Source organism: Octopus bimaculoides, chromosome 1 (genome assembly GCF_046866305.1).
Source record: "Octopus bimaculoides isolate indiv1 chromosome 1, ASM4686630v1, whole genome shotgun sequence".
NCBI lineage: Eukaryota > Metazoa > Mollusca > Cephalopoda > Octopoda > Octopodidae > Octopus > Octopus bimaculoides.
The window spans coordinates 120,855,234-120,874,914 of NC_142928.1; the positions used below are offsets into that span (position 1 = coordinate 120,855,234).

The 19,681-nt window shown below is 38.9% G+C and overlaps 1 protein-coding gene across 3 annotated transcripts in view; it reads left to right on the forward strand.

Moving 5' to 3' along the window:
• The window catches only part of LOC106881933 (outer dynein arm-docking complex subunit 3), a 58,879-nt gene that overhangs the window by 3,129 nt on the left and 36,069 nt on the right, over nucleotides 1-19,681 (forward strand). For 2 of the 3 annotated variants that reach the window (XM_089357041.1, XM_089357043.1), the window contains exons 1-4: nucleotides 12,791-12,959; nucleotides 15,602-15,723; nucleotides 16,901-16,978; nucleotides 17,887-18,066. In XM_089357041.1, the coding sequence (XP_089213167.1) occupies nucleotides 12,878-12,959; nucleotides 15,602-15,723; nucleotides 16,901-16,978; nucleotides 17,887-18,066 (462 nt within the window). In that variant the 5' untranslated portion in view covers nucleotides 12,791-12,877. Of the gene's footprint in view, nucleotides 1-12,790; nucleotides 12,960-15,601; nucleotides 15,724-16,900; nucleotides 16,979-17,886; nucleotides 18,067-19,681 lie in introns of those variants that run through there. The other variant, XM_089357046.1, reaches the window with a different exon arrangement.

Here is a 19,681-nt window from a genome sequence, read left to right on the forward strand (position 1 = left end):
ATAAATTAAGTACCAGTTGCGTACTGGGTCGATCTAATCGACTGGTCCCCTCCCTTAAAATTTCGAGCCTTGTGCCTAGAGTAGAAAAGAACTGAGCTTGGTCTAAACAAACTGTGGCCTTAAGAGATGAATCTTTATGTAAATCAAATTAGTATATTCTGAACGGGGTTGCCAAATCAATCTAATGAAAATAGCGCAATGTTTTTTTTAGTGTATTGTGTTAAAAAAAAACCCCAAAATCAAAATTTTGCAAGTGATAGGTATGTGTATGTGTGTGTGGTGTGTTCGTGCACGCCCACGCGTGCTACTTGCTGGTCGGTTCTAATGTATTTAATAAGAAAATGGTATCCTCGCCCTTAAGAATTATCTTTTTAAAGTAGCATGTAGCCCAAAGCCTGGACGAGAGCAAAGCCCTTCGCTCGTGATGCAAGGACTCTTATCTACCCACAGCATACAAACTTCACTAAACTACTTTTTACATCACTGTATATTTGAAATATTAACTGTTGATGTACAATTTATAATTGCTTTTGATTTAGGGCCAGGACTAATAATTTTGAGTAGAAGGGTTTAGTCAACACCATCGATATCAGTACTTGAGTACTTTATTTTACTGATCACGAAAGTTGAAAGACAAAGGTGACGGAAACAATACTTAAATCATAATATTAGCTGTGTGTATCTATATAACACTGGGAAGTCGCACATTGTAAATTTCATTTAAATTTCGCTGGAATTTCGGATCACGATGCCCACATAAGTTCGATTTTCTCAGTTTTGACTGATTTTTTTTTCATTTTTTTTCTCTCATTTCCCCGGCCTACGTAAATGAGGGAGGGAAGAGTTTTATGAAAAATAATTTTTGAAAATTTATGATTTATTTTCGCCTTTCCGCTCCCCTCTCCCTCTCTCCGGACCGATGTTGGACAACTTTTTAGCACTAAGCACTTTTTAAAGATAGGAGAAGCCTTTTCGGTAAAAAGGAAAAATAATTCTGAAAATATTTTCAGACGTAAAGGTGTGTGATTTAAGGGAGATTTAGCTGTTGTTTCTAGCACATCACATCAACACCTGGTGCCTTCCTCGCTTCTTTGTCACTCTGACGGCATGTTTTGATTTTTGCAATATTTTCTACTCATAAACACATTTCGTTTCGCTCAAGGGTGGCCCATTGCTGAGAACAAAAGCAACAAAAACAAAATTTGTAATTTAAATTTTTAAGTAGGAGTAGCTGTGTGGTAAGTAGCTTGCTTACCAACCACATGGTTCCGGGTTCAGTCCCACTGTGTGGCACTTTGGGCAAGTGTCTTCTACTGTAGCCTCGGGCCGAGTAGACGGAAACTGAAAGAAGCCCGTCGTATATATGTATATATATGTTTGTGTGTCTGTGTTTGTCCCCCCCCCCCAACATCTCTTGACAACCGATGCTGGTGTGTTTACGTCCCCCGTAACTTAGCGGTTCGGCAAAAGAGACCGATAGAATAAGTACTAGGCTTACAAAGAATAAGTCCTGGGGTCGATTTGCTCGACTAAAGGCGGTGCTCCAGCATGGCCGCAGTCAAATGACTGAAACAAGTAAAAGAGTAAGTCCTCATCAACTTTTCCAGTTTCACTTGAAAAGGAATCTGAGGGTGGAGAGGGAAGTGCTGTCTCCCAGCAACTTAGTGAAAAGGTGCGTGAAAGGGCACATGTCAGGGCAACCGTGGTTTTGTGGGAATTCCTCTGTTTCCTCCTTTGGGGAAATTATTCATTGTTATAATTTTATATTGTTACTATTTTTTAAAAACTTTTTACACGCTTTTTATGTAACCCTACATTGTATTGTCCTGTACCGTCCTCAATGTTTTTGTGAATCTTTAGTGTTTAATAAAGAAAACATTATTATTATTGTTAAATCTCTGAATGAGGTATAAACAGTAACTGCACGACTTCCCTTTGCAAATACCGACAGGACACATCTGTGTGTCAATAGCCAGCTGGAGATTTTCTCCTGGAGCTAAAAGCAACAGTAACGTTCACCCTTAGGGTTTAGCCGCATTTAAGTGGCAAATATACTTCACATTATTATTGAGCTTTTTTGCTTGTATATTCAGACATATATGCATACACATACTCATGCGAGTGTACACATGCACATACACGCATGCATACATACACATATGCGCGCATCTCTCTTTCTCATTATATATATGTATATATACATATATATACATACAAACAAAACTGTCCGATGAACGGGAAAGTGAAACTCTGAGTAACAGGTTTTGTAATATTTCTGCTGCTTTTTAATATATATATGTGTGTGTGTGTGTGTGTGTGTGTGTGTGTAATATATATATATACAGAGAGATAGGAAGGGGAGAGAGGGATAACTGATAACAACTCTAGTTTTAACCCTACACCTGACTTCTTGCTAAAGGGAAGGGACATTGTTATGTAAATGCATTTATGATTTTTCAACATCATGGAATGAGAGGTGTAGTTATCTTTTCTGGGTTTGCATGATAGTTTTAACAAATGAATTCAGTATTCTTATGTAATTATGCATATCAACACCAGCTGTGGTTTCAAAAAATTAGGTTGCTTCTACGAGATTAATTGTGAAGCTTTTTTACCGTGGCCGTTAAGCAAGTGCATTCACATTCGCTATTATGTGGTTAAATAACTATGCTGTTTCTACTTGATTAGTTTGGGACACTGTTACTGAAGTTGCTAACCGAGTGCATTTACATTCGCTTTTATGCAGCGACTCCTGTTATAAGGAAATCGATCAGGTCAATGAATTTGCACCTAATAGCTTTAGACATATGATTTTCTCTGTCGTGCACAAGTCTTTATTGTTTCTTTTCCATCACTATCAAAATATCAGTAAACTAATTCCTTTCAAAATGGGACAAGTTCCCCAGCCTCTCAGATCTTATTTTAAAAAATGATGATGGTAGATTTCATAAACTGAAATACATATACCGTTGAAAGATTTAAAAGGCCAAACAATGCAAATAGATTTTAAGATGAGGTAACGTAAACTAAAAGTAAGTTACCTGGTAATCTTTGGTCGTATATGTATCCAATATTTCGGGACATACAAGTCCCTTCATCAGAGTTAAAAAGAAACTGTCCTTGGAAAGATGATTTTTGTCGGAGATAAAATAATTCTATGATTATATTTGAAAGTTTGTTTGAAATTTTAAGACGTTTCCATTATTTTGTCCAACCCCTGTATATATATATATATATATATATATATATATATATATATATATATATATATATATATATATATATATATATAGATATGCAGGGCAGGGAATCATCAATTAGTAATAAAATTAATAATTAACAATTCTGCCGGGTAGCTCAGTATGAAAAACCTTCTTCGGTAAAAAATTTATAATCATAAATATATAGGGTTACTGTCAATCCATATATATTTATGATTATATATATATATATATATATATATATATATATATATATGTTAATTCTCTAAATGAAGTATTAACAGTAACTGCACGATAAAGTGTAGTATATTGCCACTTAAGTGTGGCTGACCCCTAGGGGTGGATGTTACTGTTGCTTTTAGCCCCAGGAGGACATCTCCTCCAGCTGGCTTATCGACACACGACTGTGTCCTGTTTGCCAAGGGAAGTTATCCCTCTCACCTCGGTCAGCAGCACGAACGTATCCGGATTTCAGGGTTATTTCCCTTCGTCGGCGTTCGACAGCTGATGACCTTGGTGAGAGAGACAAAAACCTGGCAAACCTTATATCTTCTTTTCCAGTGAAATTCTTCACTGATATTGAAAAGGTGAAAACAAGCAATGTTAATTCTCTAAATGAAGTATTAACAGTAACTGCACGATAAAGTGTAGTATATTGCCACTTAAGTGTGGCTGACCCCTAGGGGTGGATGTTACTGTTGCTTTTAGCCCCAGGAGGACATCTCCTCCAGCTGGCTTATCGACACACGACTGTGTCCTGTTTGCCAAGGGAAGTTATCCCTCTCACCTCGGTCAGCAGCACGAACGTATCCGGATTTCAGGGTTATTTCCCTTCGTCGGCGTTCGACAGCTGATGACCTTGGTGAGAGAGACAAAAACCTGGCAAACCTTATATCTTCTTTTCCAGTGAAATTCTTCACTGATATTGAAAAGGTGAAAACAAGCAATGTTAATTCTCTAAATGAAGTATTAACAGTAACTGCACGATAAAGTGTAGTATATTGCCACTTAAGTGTGGCTGACCCCTAGGGGTGGATGTTACTGTTGCTTTTAGCCCCAGGAGGACATCTCCTCCAGCTGGCTTATCGACACACGACTGTGTCCTGTTTGCCAAGGGAAGTTATCCCTCTCACCTCGGTCAGCAGCACGAACGTATCCGGATTTCAGGGTTATTTCCCTTCGTCGGCGTTCGACAGCTGATGACCTTGGTGAGAGAGACAAAAACCTGGCAAACCTTATATCTTCTTTTCCAGTGAAATTCTTCACTGATATTGAAAAGGTGAAAACAAGCAATGTTAATTCTCTAAATGAAGTATTAACAGTAACTGCACGATAAAGTGTAGTATATTGCCACTTAAGTGTGGCTGACCCCTAGGGGTGGATGTTACTCCTTTCTCTCCCACACCTCTCATCGTCTCTTACTTCCTCTCTACAGACCTTGAACTTCTCGTGCCAGCGAAGGACAGATGCTCAGCGCAAAAAAGTTAATCCATAAGCGGCCTGGAGGTTTTTTATATATAAGTTTCTGTAATGTTTTTGCCCAATTTAGCACAAAACTTTACCGCGTAGCAAGCTTCCAAATTTCCTTCTCGTCCCGACTGCATTCTGCAAACTAATCAGCTGTAACAAGCAGTGTTTAACAGGGTGTCTTCAAAGTGCCTACCACAGCGGTCTCCTTCAATGTAGAATTTTAAAAAAGTGGACAGGTCAGCTTATTAGATGTATAGTAACGATAAACTAATATTGCAACAATCCAGGACAGTTATAATTGTCTCTCCTAAAATAAGTTTCAAACCTTTTGGAATACACTTCATGTATCTATCTATCTATACATGAACGCACGCACGCATACACACACACACATACACACACACACAACTCATCGGAAAAGAGCAAAAGTGGAGATAGAAAGCAGCAATAGGTCAAGAAAAATGCTGCAATAAATCAAGTAAAGAAAGACAGCAATGATACCTAAAAGTGTATGCATAGTACACAGAATAACCCCCCCCCCATCCACACACAAAAAAAAAATCATAAGTAAAATGAACGTTAAAAGATCCACAAAGAGAAAAGGTGACATAGGTACACGAGAAGTAGTGTTGTTGAATTTCGAGAATTTTTGTAAAATGCGATGTCCAATCCAAGTAGCTCATATCTTTTCATGCTTCAACAATGCTGAGGGTGAAAAATGTCTGCAATAGTCATAGATGCTGCGCTGTTTTTTGATTTTGTAAGCAATAAAAAAAAAAATTTATTGATGGCTCAAATAATTAAAATGAGGAAATAACCTGTTATTTCAACCCTTGCTTAATTATAGCCACTGCATCCTAATACTTTTGGTCTGGCATATCTTAAATATGCAATAATATTTTATTTAAAAATACGGCGAACTTGGCAGAATGCTCTGGGGTATTTCGTCTGACTTTATGTTCAAATTCTGTTGAGGTCGATTTTTGCCTTTGATCCTTTCGGGGTCAGTAAAATAAGTACTGGTTGAGCACTGAGATCAGTGTAATCAACTTACCCCTCCCCCGAACTTGCTGGCCTTGTGCCAAAATTTGAAATCGATATTTTATTTGAATATAAAAGATGTATTTCATGCTTAGGTATTTATCATTTTTAATGAGTAAGGAGTTTTAATACGTTCTCGAAATTTCGTAGGTCTTTATTATAAATATACTTTATTACGTAATTTATTAAAGTAATAGTTGTTCGAGAAACTTCAAAGTTGTAATCTTATACTTTAAGATTGTGAAAAACATTTAAACTAAGTTGAACAGACGAAAAGAAAATAGTAAAAAAAAAGAGTAAAAAAGGTCTGTACAGGACAACAAAGGCAAGGGCATTCTATCTAACTGATAAAAGTTAAACAAAATAAGGTCAAGACTGATAAACTGTGAGACTAAATGAAACGATGTTATCTGTCTTCTAATTCATCGTTACCTCCACCAACGTCCTTGTCATCAATATAACCACCACCATCATTGTCATGGTTATCACTACCACTACCACCATCACTACTATCACTGCCATAACCATCATCATCGCCACCACCATCATTATCACGGCCACCACCACCATCGTCGTCCTCCTTATCATCATCACCGCTGCCATCACCATTACCATTGTCATCCTCTAGGGTGGCGAAGTCACAAAAATCAGTGCCGATTACAGAGGGTGTCACTGTTCACTGTAAGCTATGTGCGGGTGCAACTAGCGTATGAAAGGAATTAATGAGCGCACATAGTGTTAATTGCCTAAAATAATACAGTAATTAATTCCAAGTTTTCCATTTCAAATTTACATTTAATACAAGTAAGTATTCAGTGTGCACATACTTTGCACAAGATATGGCTTTTGTATAGGCGCAGGAGTGGCTGTGTGGTAAGTAGCTTGCTTACCAACCACATGGTTCCTGGTTCATTCCCACTGTGTGGCACCTTGGGCAAGTGTCTTCTACTGTAGCCTTGGGCCGACCAAAGCCTTGTGAGTGGATTTGGTAGACGGAAACTGAAAGAAACCTGTCGTATATATGTATATATATATATATATATATGTGTGTGTGTGTGTGTCTGTGTTTGTCCCCCAACATCGCTTGACAACCGATGCTGGTGTGTTTATGTCCCTGTAACTTGGCAGTTCGGCAAAGGAGACCAATAGAATAAGTACTAGGCTTACAAAGAATAAGTCCTGGGGTCGATTTGCTCGACTAAAGGCAGTGCTCCAGCATGGCCACAGTCAAATGACTGAAACAAGTAAAAGAGTAAAAGAGTGGCAACAAAAAGTTTAATGATTCTGTTGCTAATAAAAAGGAAAAGAAAAACAAACTAGAGAAACCAAAATTCTCACACACACACACATATGTATGTATGTATGTATGTACGTATTCTTCATCAAGAATTTAAGCGTGCTGCTCAAAAACGCACTGTTAGTGTAATTAATAGGGAAAGCTTAATCTGCAATGATTGCAGTCATGTATTTTGTCAAAAGCAGGGCTCATTAGTCACCAATGGAGCTGCAAGTGTAAAGTATAAGGTAGTCTTGAGTGCACAATATTCCTAAATAACAGTAATGGTTTTCCTCAGTGACGAGTGGATGGCCATTATGTATGTGTGCGTGTGTGTGTGTGTCATTGTTCAGTTTCATTTCGAGATTTCTTGCCAATATAGTTTCTAACCTAGATCCAAGGCTCCTTCATTGGAATTTCAACATCAACAACAGTATTTTTGTATGTATGAATGTACGTACGTATATGTGCAGATTTGTATGTTTTGTTGTATGTATGTATTCTCAAGCGGGATCGTTGCCAGTGCCCCTGGACTGGCTCATGTGCGGGCGACACATGAAATCTTTCGAGCGGGATCGTTGCCAGTGCCCCCGGAATGGCTCTTGTGCGGGAGACACATGAAATGTTTCGAGCGGGATCGTTGCCAGTGCCCCTGGACTGGCTCATGTGCGGGCGACACATGAAATCTTTCGAGCGGGATCGATGCCAGTGCCCCATGACTGGCTCATGTGCGGGCGACACATGAAATCTTTCGAGCGAGATCGTTGCCGGTGCCCCTGGGCCGGCTCTTGTGCGGGTGACACATGAGTTTTTTCGAGCGAGATCGTTGCCGGTGCCCCCGGACTGGCTCATGTGCGGGCGACACATGATATCTTTCGAGCGGGATCGTTGCCAGTGCCCCCGGACTGGCTCTTGTGCGGGTGACACATGAAATGTTTCGAGCGGGATCGTTGCCAGTGCCCCTGGACTGGCTCATGTGCGGGAGACACATGAAATGTTTTGAGCGGGATCGTTGCCAGTGCCCCTGGACTGGCTCATGTGCGGGCGGCACATGAAATCTTTCGAGCGAGATCGTTGCCGGTGCCCCTGGGCCGGCTCCTGTGCGGGTGACACATGAGGTTTTTTGAACGAGATCGTTGCCGGTGCCCCTGGACTGGCTCATGTGCGGGCGACACATGAAATCTTTCGAGCGAGATTGTTGCCAGTGCCCCTGGACTGGCTCTTGTGCGGGTGACACATGAAATGTTTTGAGCGGGACGGGATCGTTGCCAGTGCCCCTGGATTGGCTCATGTGAGGGCAACACATGAAATCTTTCGAGCGGGATCGTTGCCGGTGCCCCTGGGCTGGCTCTTGTGCGGGCGACACATGAAATTTCTTCGAGCGAGATCGTTGCCGGTGCCCCTGAACTGGCTCTTGTGTGGGGTTGTTGTAGGATTTTCGAGCGAGATCGTTGCTGGTGCCCCTGGACTGGCTCTTGTGCGGGTGACACATGAGGTTTCTCGAGCGAGATGAGCGTGGCCGTTGCCAGTACCGCCTGACTGGCCTTCGTGCGGGTGACACGTAAAAGCACCCACTACACTCTCTGAGTGGTTGGCGTTAGGAAGGGCATCCAGCTGTGGAAACACTGCCAAATCAGATTGGAGCCTGGTGTAGCCATCTGGTTTCACCAGTCCTCAGTCAAATCGTCCAACCCATGCTAGCATGGAAAGCGGACGTTAAACGACGACGACGATATATATGTGCTGTGCGTGAGAAGACCCGGCAAGCCAAGTGAGATCGTTGCCAGTGCTCCTGGACAGGCTCTTGTGCGGGTGGCAAATAAGATGCACCATTTTGAGCGTGACCGTTGCCAGTGCCGCCTGACTGGCCTTCATAGGGTTTTCGAGAGAGATCGTTGCCAGTGCCCCTCGACTGGCTTTTGTGCGGGTGGCACATAAAAGACACCATTTCGAGCATGGCCATTGCCAGTACCGCCTGACTGGCCTTCGTGCGGGTGACACGTAAAAGCACCCACTACACTCTCTGAGTGGTTGGCGTTAGGAAGGGCATCCAGCTGTAGAAACTCTGCCAAATTAGAATGGAGCCTGGTGTTGCCATCCGGTTTCACCAGTCCTCAGTCAAATCGTCCAACCCATGCTAGCATGGAAAGCGGACGTTAAACGATGATGATGATAGTTGCATATCTAAACATGCTCATATATATTTAAGCTAGTTAGTAGCTTTTAAGCAACTGACTCTGAATGAGAAGATCCGCAAACAGACCTCTGACTTGTTTTAAAGAACTTGTTGTAATTGCTACTGCCAGAGTCATATCCCAATGATGATCGTATTCGTTGCAAAAAATCATGTAAAAAAAATCGCCAAAAAACAATCGCAGTAATGAAAACATAGGAATCCAAAATTTCAGGATTGCAGGTCAAGATTCGGCCCGGAATGTTTTTAATTTACTTATGGAGTTAGCCTGATTCCAAAATGGTATATGTTGGGCTACAGCCTCTAGGAGTAAAGTTGAAAAAGTGTGACACACTAACATTCACATTTATATTATATTATATTATACTATTACATTATATTAAGAAAGTAGCAAGTTGGCAGAAACTTTAGCACGCCGGGCAAAATGCTTAGCGGTATTTCATCTGTTTTTACATTCTGAGTTCAACTTTGCCTTTCATCTTGGCTCCCTCCCCAAAAATTTTGGGCCTTGTGCCTAGAGTAGAAAAGAATGTGCTACTGATGGTTAAGGCAGTGAGCTGGCAGAAACGTTAGCATGCTGGGCGAAATGCTTAGCAGTATTTCATCTGGTGTTAGGTTTTAAGTTCGAATTCCGCCGAGGTCGACTTTGCCTTTCATCCATTCGGGGTCGATAAAATTAGTACCAGTTATGTACTGGGGTTGATGTAATCAAATTAATCCCTTCCCCCAAAATTTGAGGCCTCGTGCTTCCAGTAGAAAGGATTTATTAAAGTTGAAAAAGTATGACACAGTGACATTCACATTTATTATAATAGATATGTTTAATTTTGGGGAAACTTAATTTCAATTAAAGTATATTTTATATATGAATGTGTGTGCGTGTGCGTGTGTGTGTATTAAAGAAAGCAAAAAATAAAGCAAAAATGATAGTGTTCAGTGGCCTTGTGCCTAGAGTAGAAAAGAACATGCTACTGATGGTTAAGGCAGCGAACTGGTAGAAACGTTAGCACACTGGGTGAAATGCTTAGCACTATTTCATCTGGTGTTAGGTTTCAATTCCTGGCAACAGGTATTTCTGTCAAAGAGACATGGCTAAACAAAGTTGTACATCATCTCCCTCTTTTTCTCACAGACCCACACTTTCTCTCACTCTTATTATTATTCCCACTGCCACCATCAACACTACTTTTAATAAAACATCATCAACTCTCCTTAAATTTCTTTGTCTCTCTTTCTCTCCCTCTCTGTCTGCCTTCGCCACCACCCTCACCGTATCTATGCCTACTATTACTCTCACTCCATCATGAGGAATTGTAGGCGTGTCATTGAATAGTGAGAGAAGGGGTCTAAGTGTGAGACACTGACACACAGAAATTAGTTTTCGCGTTTATTATATTAGATGATAAACTTCTGGGAAGTTTTACAGATTTTTACAGTTCCAGTGATGGATTGGATCTGTAGGCGCAGTTACCTCCCTTGACGGCAGCTGTTTAAAACAGCTCGCCACTAAATGACACAAGCAATGTTAAGGTTTGGACACTAAGCCCTGGCAGTTCCTCTTTCGCATTGAGACACAGGAGAGCAAAGACATGACCTAGCTATCTCTTGTACACCTGCGGCAGCGAGCACATAAGGTTACGCAGAAGATGAAAATGGTCCTTTCATTAAACTCTTTCCATTATTATTCAATCTGCATATATTTGAGACCGATGGTAAAGGTATTTGAAGTTGCAGTTTGTTACATGAATCCTTTGTACTGTACTCCTTTATCATATGATATTACAGCCTTCTGAACAGAGTCATCATTAGATGGCTTCAACCTGAGAACACCACCATCTAAAGATCTGTAGTCTTCGAATTAGCTTTCTGCTTTCTGGTTTTGAGAAGCTTAATCTCTCAAGATTGGTGTTTAGGCAGTGTGTTACATATCTCATGAATGTATGTATGTATGTATGTATTGTGTTTTGCGATATTTTGGCAATTTTTTGCTTTATTCGTCAAGTTGCAACAAAAGCAGCCTAGCACTCAAAGTAGAGGCCATTGTGTTGCACTGTCTGAAGCCAGCTTTCTGCCAGTTCTTTGATTCTATGCTGATACCAGTTCTTGTCCTTCAAGGTGAAGAACTCCTTCATTGACGCTTTCACTTCCTCATGGCTGAGGCACCACATGCGTACGAAGTGATCCATGGATCGGAACAAATAATAAGCCATGGCTCACTTTCTGCGCTCGTGACACTTTATCAACCAAGAGGAGGTTGAAGCTTCATGAACCAAGTGAAGGTGGAAGCTTCAGTGAAGGAGTTCTTTGTCTCAAAGGACAAAAACTGGTACCAGCATGGGGGTCAAAGAACTGGCAAGAAAGATGGCTTCAATCTCTATTTGAATGCTAGGCTGCTTTTTGCTGTAACTTGATGAATAAAGTAAATAAGTTAGCAAAATGATGATAAATATCCTCAAATCATAGCAATCGAACTATTAATAAGAAAAGAAAAGAAAAAAAACAGCAACAAATGCTGTACTTCAATATCCATTCTTTGACATCAGAAATGCATCAAAATTTTCTTTTTAATCTAGATCAAATGAAAAAGGAAAAAATGGAAAAATGGCACAATATGAAATTAACGAAACCCGACTAAATCCAAATATGCAACATGAAATATTCTCTATAGCTTCTTTACAATTTGCTGCAGCGACTCTCTTCCCAATACACCCACACATTATACAATTCAAGGGAAGAAATTATTGAAATTAGTCATTACTCATTTTGCCCCAATTTAGACGTCATTTTTTGAAAATTGAAAATTATCGACATTATGGTGAAAAATAAAATTGACAGAGAAAAGAATATTGATTGTTAAACACCAAAAAACTATCCAGAAAGTTTATTAGCAACTTCAATTACGGTCGGGTCAAAGTAGAAAAATTTCTTGAAAGAAAGTACTTGTCAACTGACCGGTCCAAACTTTCTCAATTTCGTCAACAATGACTATACCGACCAATTTTTACTCCCAAAGAAGTGAAATAATTGCAATGTAATGGTTTAGAAAAAATAAAAACAAAATAAACATAAAATCAGAAATTACCCATTTTGCCCCACAATTATTTTTCAGAAATTTATGAGGGAACAAAATCGACTCGTGTTAATTATCCGAATCGTCCCTACTTCCTCTGTAAAATTATTTCACAACAAATTCCCTTATAATTGGTATGTACATCATCTGAAAGGTATTCGTAGAAAATTCATTAAAATATGTCCATTTTCTGAAAGTTATGAGAAACAAAATTGAGTGGTGAATGAGCATGCTTGTGTATATAAGCTGTATGTATGCATACTATACCTCGACCGTTTATCTCAGACACGTCTCTCTCTCTTAATTTATTCTTTCTTTGGCTCGAAATGTTAAAAAAGACTTCTTCCCTTTTTTCTAGAGGGTCAACCAAATACACCGTTTGTTGTTCTTTCACATAGTCATTGTGTTTTCTTTATCTTTAGTCTGTATGTACGTACGTAATTACACAGTCAGAATTAAATGTGAAAATTCAACAAAGTTAAGGGACTTGATTTCTTTCAGTTACTTCCCTTACTGTTATTTAAGTGTTGCCAATGAAGCGTACCTTGGATACCAACGTAAACATTTGAGAGCACTTGCTGGTGACAGAAATTAGCTCAACAAAAATGCCTGATATCAGGGAAATCTCGGTGGACAGGCCTGTATCTGAAAAGATAGAAGAGATGAAAGCAAAGAAATGCCTTCTTGGTAAGATTTCATGCTGTCTACTTTCTTTAGTGGATTTGAATAGATAAAATTTTATGCGCTCGCACTACTATACACACGCGCGTACACACACACACACACACACACACACACACACACACACACACACAAATACGTGCGCGCGTTTGGGTGTATGTGCGTGTTTGATAAGTGGTATGCACGAAACACTCGGGTCTTGAGTCACTGTCACTACTGCCGATTGCATACATACATACATACATACATACAAACATACACACACACATACATGTATGAATGTATATATGTGTGTGTATGCTTATGCTTATGTATATATGTTTATATTACATATATATATGTGTGTGTGTGTGTGGTAAGAAGCTTGCTTCCCAACCACATGGTTCTGGGGTCAGTCCCACCGCGTGATACTTTGAGCAAGAGTCTTCTAGTAGCCTTGGGCTGACCAAAGCCTTGTGAGTGGATTTAGTGAATGGAAACTGAAAGAAGCTCATCATATATATATATATATATATATATATATATGTATATATATATATATATATATATATATATATATATATATATATATATATATATATATATATATATATATATATATATATACACATATATATATATACCTATACACACATACATATCTATGTGTGTGTGTCTGTGTTTGTCCTCCACTACTGCTTGACAACCAGCGTTGGTGTGTTTACATCCTTGTAACTGAGCAGTTTGGCAAAAGATATCAACAAAATAAGTACCAGGCTTTAAAAATAATAAAAAGAACAAGTCCTGGGCTCAATTTGTTTAACTGAAACCTTTCTAGGTGGTGCACCAGCATGGCCGCAGTCTTATGACTGAAACAAATAAAAGATAAAAGAAGGATATATCAAAGTGAGATGATCTTTGTCACAACAGTAATTCATGGGTACATTAGGCATGTTTCATCCTCCATGACACTTGTCAATAACATGTACCCAGCTGTCATATGCTTGAACAAAATTCATGCCAGTTTTAAATATTTGATGAATTCACTTGAAACAACAAAAATTGAAACAGCTTATACAAAATATTATGGTAAGAGTTGAGTGTCAAGGACAAATGCTTCTATTAGAAACAGGAGTTTTTTTTTCTTTTATTTTCATGTGCAAAAGACAGATTATTTATGGTAAAGTATGTTGATAATTATCAGAGAAACAGGCAGAAAGTGTACAAAGATTAACAGCAACTGGAAATGTATGAGCTGAGCGGCAGATGTTTAATTCAAAATATCAAGTGAGGATTAAAACTGTACAAAATAGCTGGGCATCTCTAACTTTGATCCTCCTCTCTTTCTCTCTCTCTCTCTCTCTCTCTCTCTCTCTCTCTCTCTCTATCTGTATATGCATACACACATACATACATACATAAATTATCAATTAGTAATAAAAATTCCTCATTCTAAAAGAGAATTAGAATGGTTATATTCTTATATTGCTAAGCAATAACTGGCCCATTTAAAAGCACCCTTCAATCATTGGCCAATATGCCATGCTTGTGAAGATCTGTTGAACTGAGTGAAATTGTAGTTGCGGCTGATGCCAGTGCTACCTCCCTGGCATTTGTGCCAGTGGCACATGAAGAGCACCATTCAAGTGTGGCCAATGCCAGTGCGAATGACTGATTCCTGTGCTGGTGGCACGTAAAAAACACCCACTACACTCTTAGAGTGGTTGGCATTAGGAAGGGCATTCAGCTGTAGAAACCTTGCCAAATCAGATTGGAGCCTGATACAGTCTTCTGGCCTGCTAGTTCTCAATCAAACCGTCAAACCCAGCATGGAAAGCGGATGTTTCATGATGACGACGATGATAATGATGAGGCACAGGTGTGGCTGTGTGGTAAGAAGCTTGCTTCCCAACTATATTGTTTCAGGTTCAGTTCCACTGCATGGCACTTTGGGCAAGTCACTTTTTCTATAGCCTTTGGGCCAACCAATGCCTTGTGAGTGGATTTGGCAGATGGAAACTGAATGAAGCATGTTGTACATGTGTGTGTGTATGTGTGTGTGTGTGTGTGTGTGTGTGGTTGTGTCTGTGCTTGTCCCCTATCAGGGCTTGACAACCAGTATTGGTCTGTTTATGTCCCTTTTCGGAAACGTTTTTTCACACTAAGAGTTGCTGAAGTATGGAACAAACTGCCGGCATCAGTTGTTAGTTGTCGGAGCACTGCATCCTTCAAAACTTCCATGCTTCCTGAGATTCACCTACACTACACCTGATTTTCTCCCCACCATACACACACAAGCATGTATCTGACTCGTACACTGTTCACTTTCCAGACATTTGTACATTACTGCATATGCTTTATATGCACTTTTGACAAGTTGTATTGCACCTGAGCACTGTACACAATAATTTCATTATTATTATTATTATTATAACTTAGCGGTTTGGCAAAAAAAAAACAATAGAATAAATACTGGGCTTAAAAAAAAGTTCTGGGGTCGATTTGTTTGATTAAAACCCTTCAGGTCAGTGTTCCAGCATGGCCACAGTCAAATGAGTGAAACAAGTAAAAGAATATAACTCTGTGTGTGTGTGTGTGCTTTTTTTGCTCTTTGCATTTCAAAAATTTGAGAGAGTCTGATATTGACTATTATTTCATTGCATGGTAAGATGGTGATAGAAAAGCTTACAATGAAATATCCCAGTTCACAATAAAGAGGAACAAAGAGAAAATAAAGACATTGAGAAAAGAAAACAAAGAACTTCGTCAAAAACTTCATGATTTACACATGGTAAGTAGTTCAATTACTAAGGGATATTTTCCTATTCAGAATTCTCTAAGAACTTACATTCAAATTATCAAGGAACTCACTTATATTTAAGATAAGGCAGCACAAAGCCTTAAGCTTGCTTCCAACAACATGGTTCTGGGTTCAGTCCCACTGCATGGCACCTTGGGCAAGTGTCTTCTCCTATAGCATCCGCTGGACCGAAGTCTTGAGTAGATTTGATAGAGGGAAACTGAAAGAAGCCTGTCGTGTGTTTGAGTTTGTGTTCTTCTCCAACTACCATTTGACAATTCTTGTGATTGGGATGCCAGTCTGTTTCAGGATTGAGGAGTGGGGACATATTGATTACATCAACCCAAGTACTTGACTGGTACTTTATTTTATCAAACTCAAAGGGATGAAAGACAAAGGTGACCTCAGCAGGATTTGAACTCAGAATGTAAAGATCTAGAAGAAATGCCAATACTACAGTTATTGTATATCTCAAGAAATGTAGCAAAGCTCACTGCAATTCTTATATCTCAAGTAACCTTTTAGCATTTAAACCGGCCATATCTGGCCAAAATGTTTTACTTGTTTTATATCCAAACTGGCCATATCAGGCCTCTCACACCAACCTTACAATGTCATTCTAAAAATAAATAGTTACCTCATCAAAATCTCAAAGCTATGAGATTATGCATGATAAATTCAAAACATTGTGAATAAACAAGTATTACATTTGATAGAGTAATTTGATTGTTAAAGGGTTAAGGCTATAGTTTAACTTATAACAGCTGTTTTATCTCTCAGTAAATATTGGCTTCAAATTTTGGTAGAAGGCCATCAACTCTGCTCAACAAGTATTTATTTTATCAACCCTGAAATGATAAAAGGCAAAGTCAGCCTTGGCAGCATTTGAACTCAGAACATAAAGGCAGATGAAATCCTGCTAAGCATTTTGCCTGGTGTGCTAGCAATTCTGTCAGCTCACCACCTTCTTTTTAAGAAATGTTATAACCAAACTCACTACAGGTATTATATACCTTGATAAGTACTAATGTCACTACAACTATTGTATCCCTCAATAAATGTCATTGCTAAACTCACTTTAGCTTCTTATATCTCTTAGTAGCTGTTGTAGCTAAACCCATTACAGTCATTCTATCTCTCAAATGCTTGATTTTTCTCTTCTTTACAGAAAGATGAAGCTGTGATTAACAAGGCCTTAAAGGACAAACCAACTGAACGAGCATCTCTAAAAAACAAAACTGGGCAGGTAAATATTGATTTTTAACGAAGTTATTTAATCATGTTGTTGTATTTGTTGTTATTTTCTTCTTAGTCAAGGTCAGCTTTGATCTAGCAGATCTAAGATCAAAGGTAGTTTAACCTTAATTATCCTATCTTTTCCCCAGAAACAGGACACCAAAGGCAACATTATCCAATGTATCCTTTTGTATGTTGGTACAATGTAATTTGAGGATGAATTGACTGCTATTTCTATCAGGACAAATGACTATGTAGAGCATTGTTTTCCAATCAAGATGTTATAGACAGTAGTTAAGGGTATCAGGAGGTTTTAAATTTAAGTAATGTAATTAGCAAAAAATGTCAGGAAGGGTGTCATACACTTTAAGAATAGGAAAATAGGGTGATAACGTCACAGAAATATCAGCAACCATTGTTGCACTGATTCCCTCATTAGTAATATAAATAAAGGGAGTTTTTAATCATGTTAATGAGGGTTGCGTTTGGGATAAACATTATGATGATGATGATGTAAAATATAATACACAAAAACAACCAGAAAAACAAAAAGCACATCTAAAATATTAGATAAAAAATATTTCATTCATTGCTCCTTCTCATCATCATCATCATCACCACCACCACCACCACCACCACCACCACCACCACCACCACCACCACCACCACCACCATCATCATCATCATTCTGTGCATGGAAAGCAGCCTTGTATATACACACACTATAGAACAGAGAAGTCAGCTCCAACACCATTTCTCTGAAGATATCCTGAGAAAGAGGTTCATACCCTAAAATATTGAAATACAAGATAGAAGTAGAAACTATCAACTTGTATTATTTCCCTATAACTTGTGTTGTTTTGGCTTGAAAAAACAAATTCGTAATATTAAAAAAAAATTTTTTTAAATTTCATTCAGGAAGCCATAACTATTTTGGATCATAAAGTCTCTGATGGTATGCGACTACTCAATGCTCTAAAACATCAGATTGCTGTGAAACAAAAGCAACTGGTGAATATGAAGACAAAATACAATGAACAACAGCAAGCATCCCTCTTAGCAATAACAACAGATAAAAAGGAATCTACAGAAGCTCAGGTTTAACAAAATATTATCACATTTTCATTTCTTTCTTTCATTTCTTTCACCTAGAACTTATTCTGCTGGTCTGTTTTGCTGAACCACTAAGTTACAGGAACATAAACACACCAACATCGGTTGTGAAGCAAGGTGGGGGGACAATTACAAAAATACATAAACACACACACACACACACATGACAGGCTTCTTTCAGTTTCCATCTACTAAATTTACTCGTAAGGCTTTGGTCAGCCCATGGCTACAGTAGATGACACTTGCCCAAGGTACCATGCAGTGGGACTGGACCCAGGATCATGTGATTGAGAAGCAAGCTTCTTACCACACAGTCACAGTTTGTGTCCACAAAATTCACTCACAAAACGTTGATCATTGGCTTTGGAACAGAATGTGTAGGGAGTACAAGCACACCCAATGAAATTTTGGGAGGATATCTATTGTATCAAGTGAGAGAATGTTCAGTGCACTTCACCATTTGAAGACCTAGGTTTGCACCCACAAAACAAACTTTGTTCCCACACGTATAGTATTGGTTGATCCTGATCTATAGTAGAAGACACTTGCCCAAAGTTCTACACAATGGGACTAAAACCATTTTTTCCTCCTAAATAAATTCTGTGAAACAAGTTTGTTCCATTTAATGTTTTATAAAAATTAAGACTTGTAAAATGTAGCCTCTGTTCCTGGGATGGTTATCAGGGTAGAGTCCTTAAAAATCTCCACTGTAGGATCTTTTCAGAAGCAACTGTCATTAAATTTTCAATCTGGATTTTCAAGTGTCACCATTATCCAACCATCTCATTTTTGGTTTCCCCTTGGTCTCCAGCAAGTTGGTTTCACTTGCAGGATTTGTCTGATATCTGAGCTACACACCCTGCTGAATAATGTTTAGGAACCATTGATATAGATATATGGTTGTGATCTTCAAATGGTGCACTACATTGCACTAGATACTCCATGTGGAATGTCTAGATATGACATAGACATTTAAAAGTATAATTTAAGGCTTTAGAATATCGATACTAATAGGTGAATGGTTTGAAAATCATGGCATTCATAATTTAGTTATACGCATTGGTGTACATCATTGTTGTTGTTGTCATCATCCTTATTTAGCGTCTGTTTTCCATGCTGGCATGAATTGGATGTTTTAATTGGAACTGGTTAGCCGGAGAGCTGCTCCAGTCCATTTTCGCTTGGTTTGTGCAGCTGGATGCCCTTCCTAATGCTAACCACTCCACAGAGTGTACTGGGTGCCTTTTACGTGTCACCAGCACAGGTGCTTTTATGCATCACCAGCACTGACCATGACTATGATTTCACTTAGCTTGACATGTCTTCTCAAGCATAGCAAATCACCAAAAGTTTTGGTGACTGTCATCACCTACATAAGACTCAACATCTGAAGATCATATTTCACCACCTCATCCCACATCTTTCTGGATCTACCTCTTCCACAGGTTCCCTTCACAGTTAGTGATTGACACTTCTTTATACAACTGTCCTTGTCTATATGCATCACATGGCCATGCCAGTGCAGTCTTCTCTCTTGCACAGTACATCCGATGCACTTTAATAAAACAAGATAATCAATATTTTTCTATATTTCTTTTTG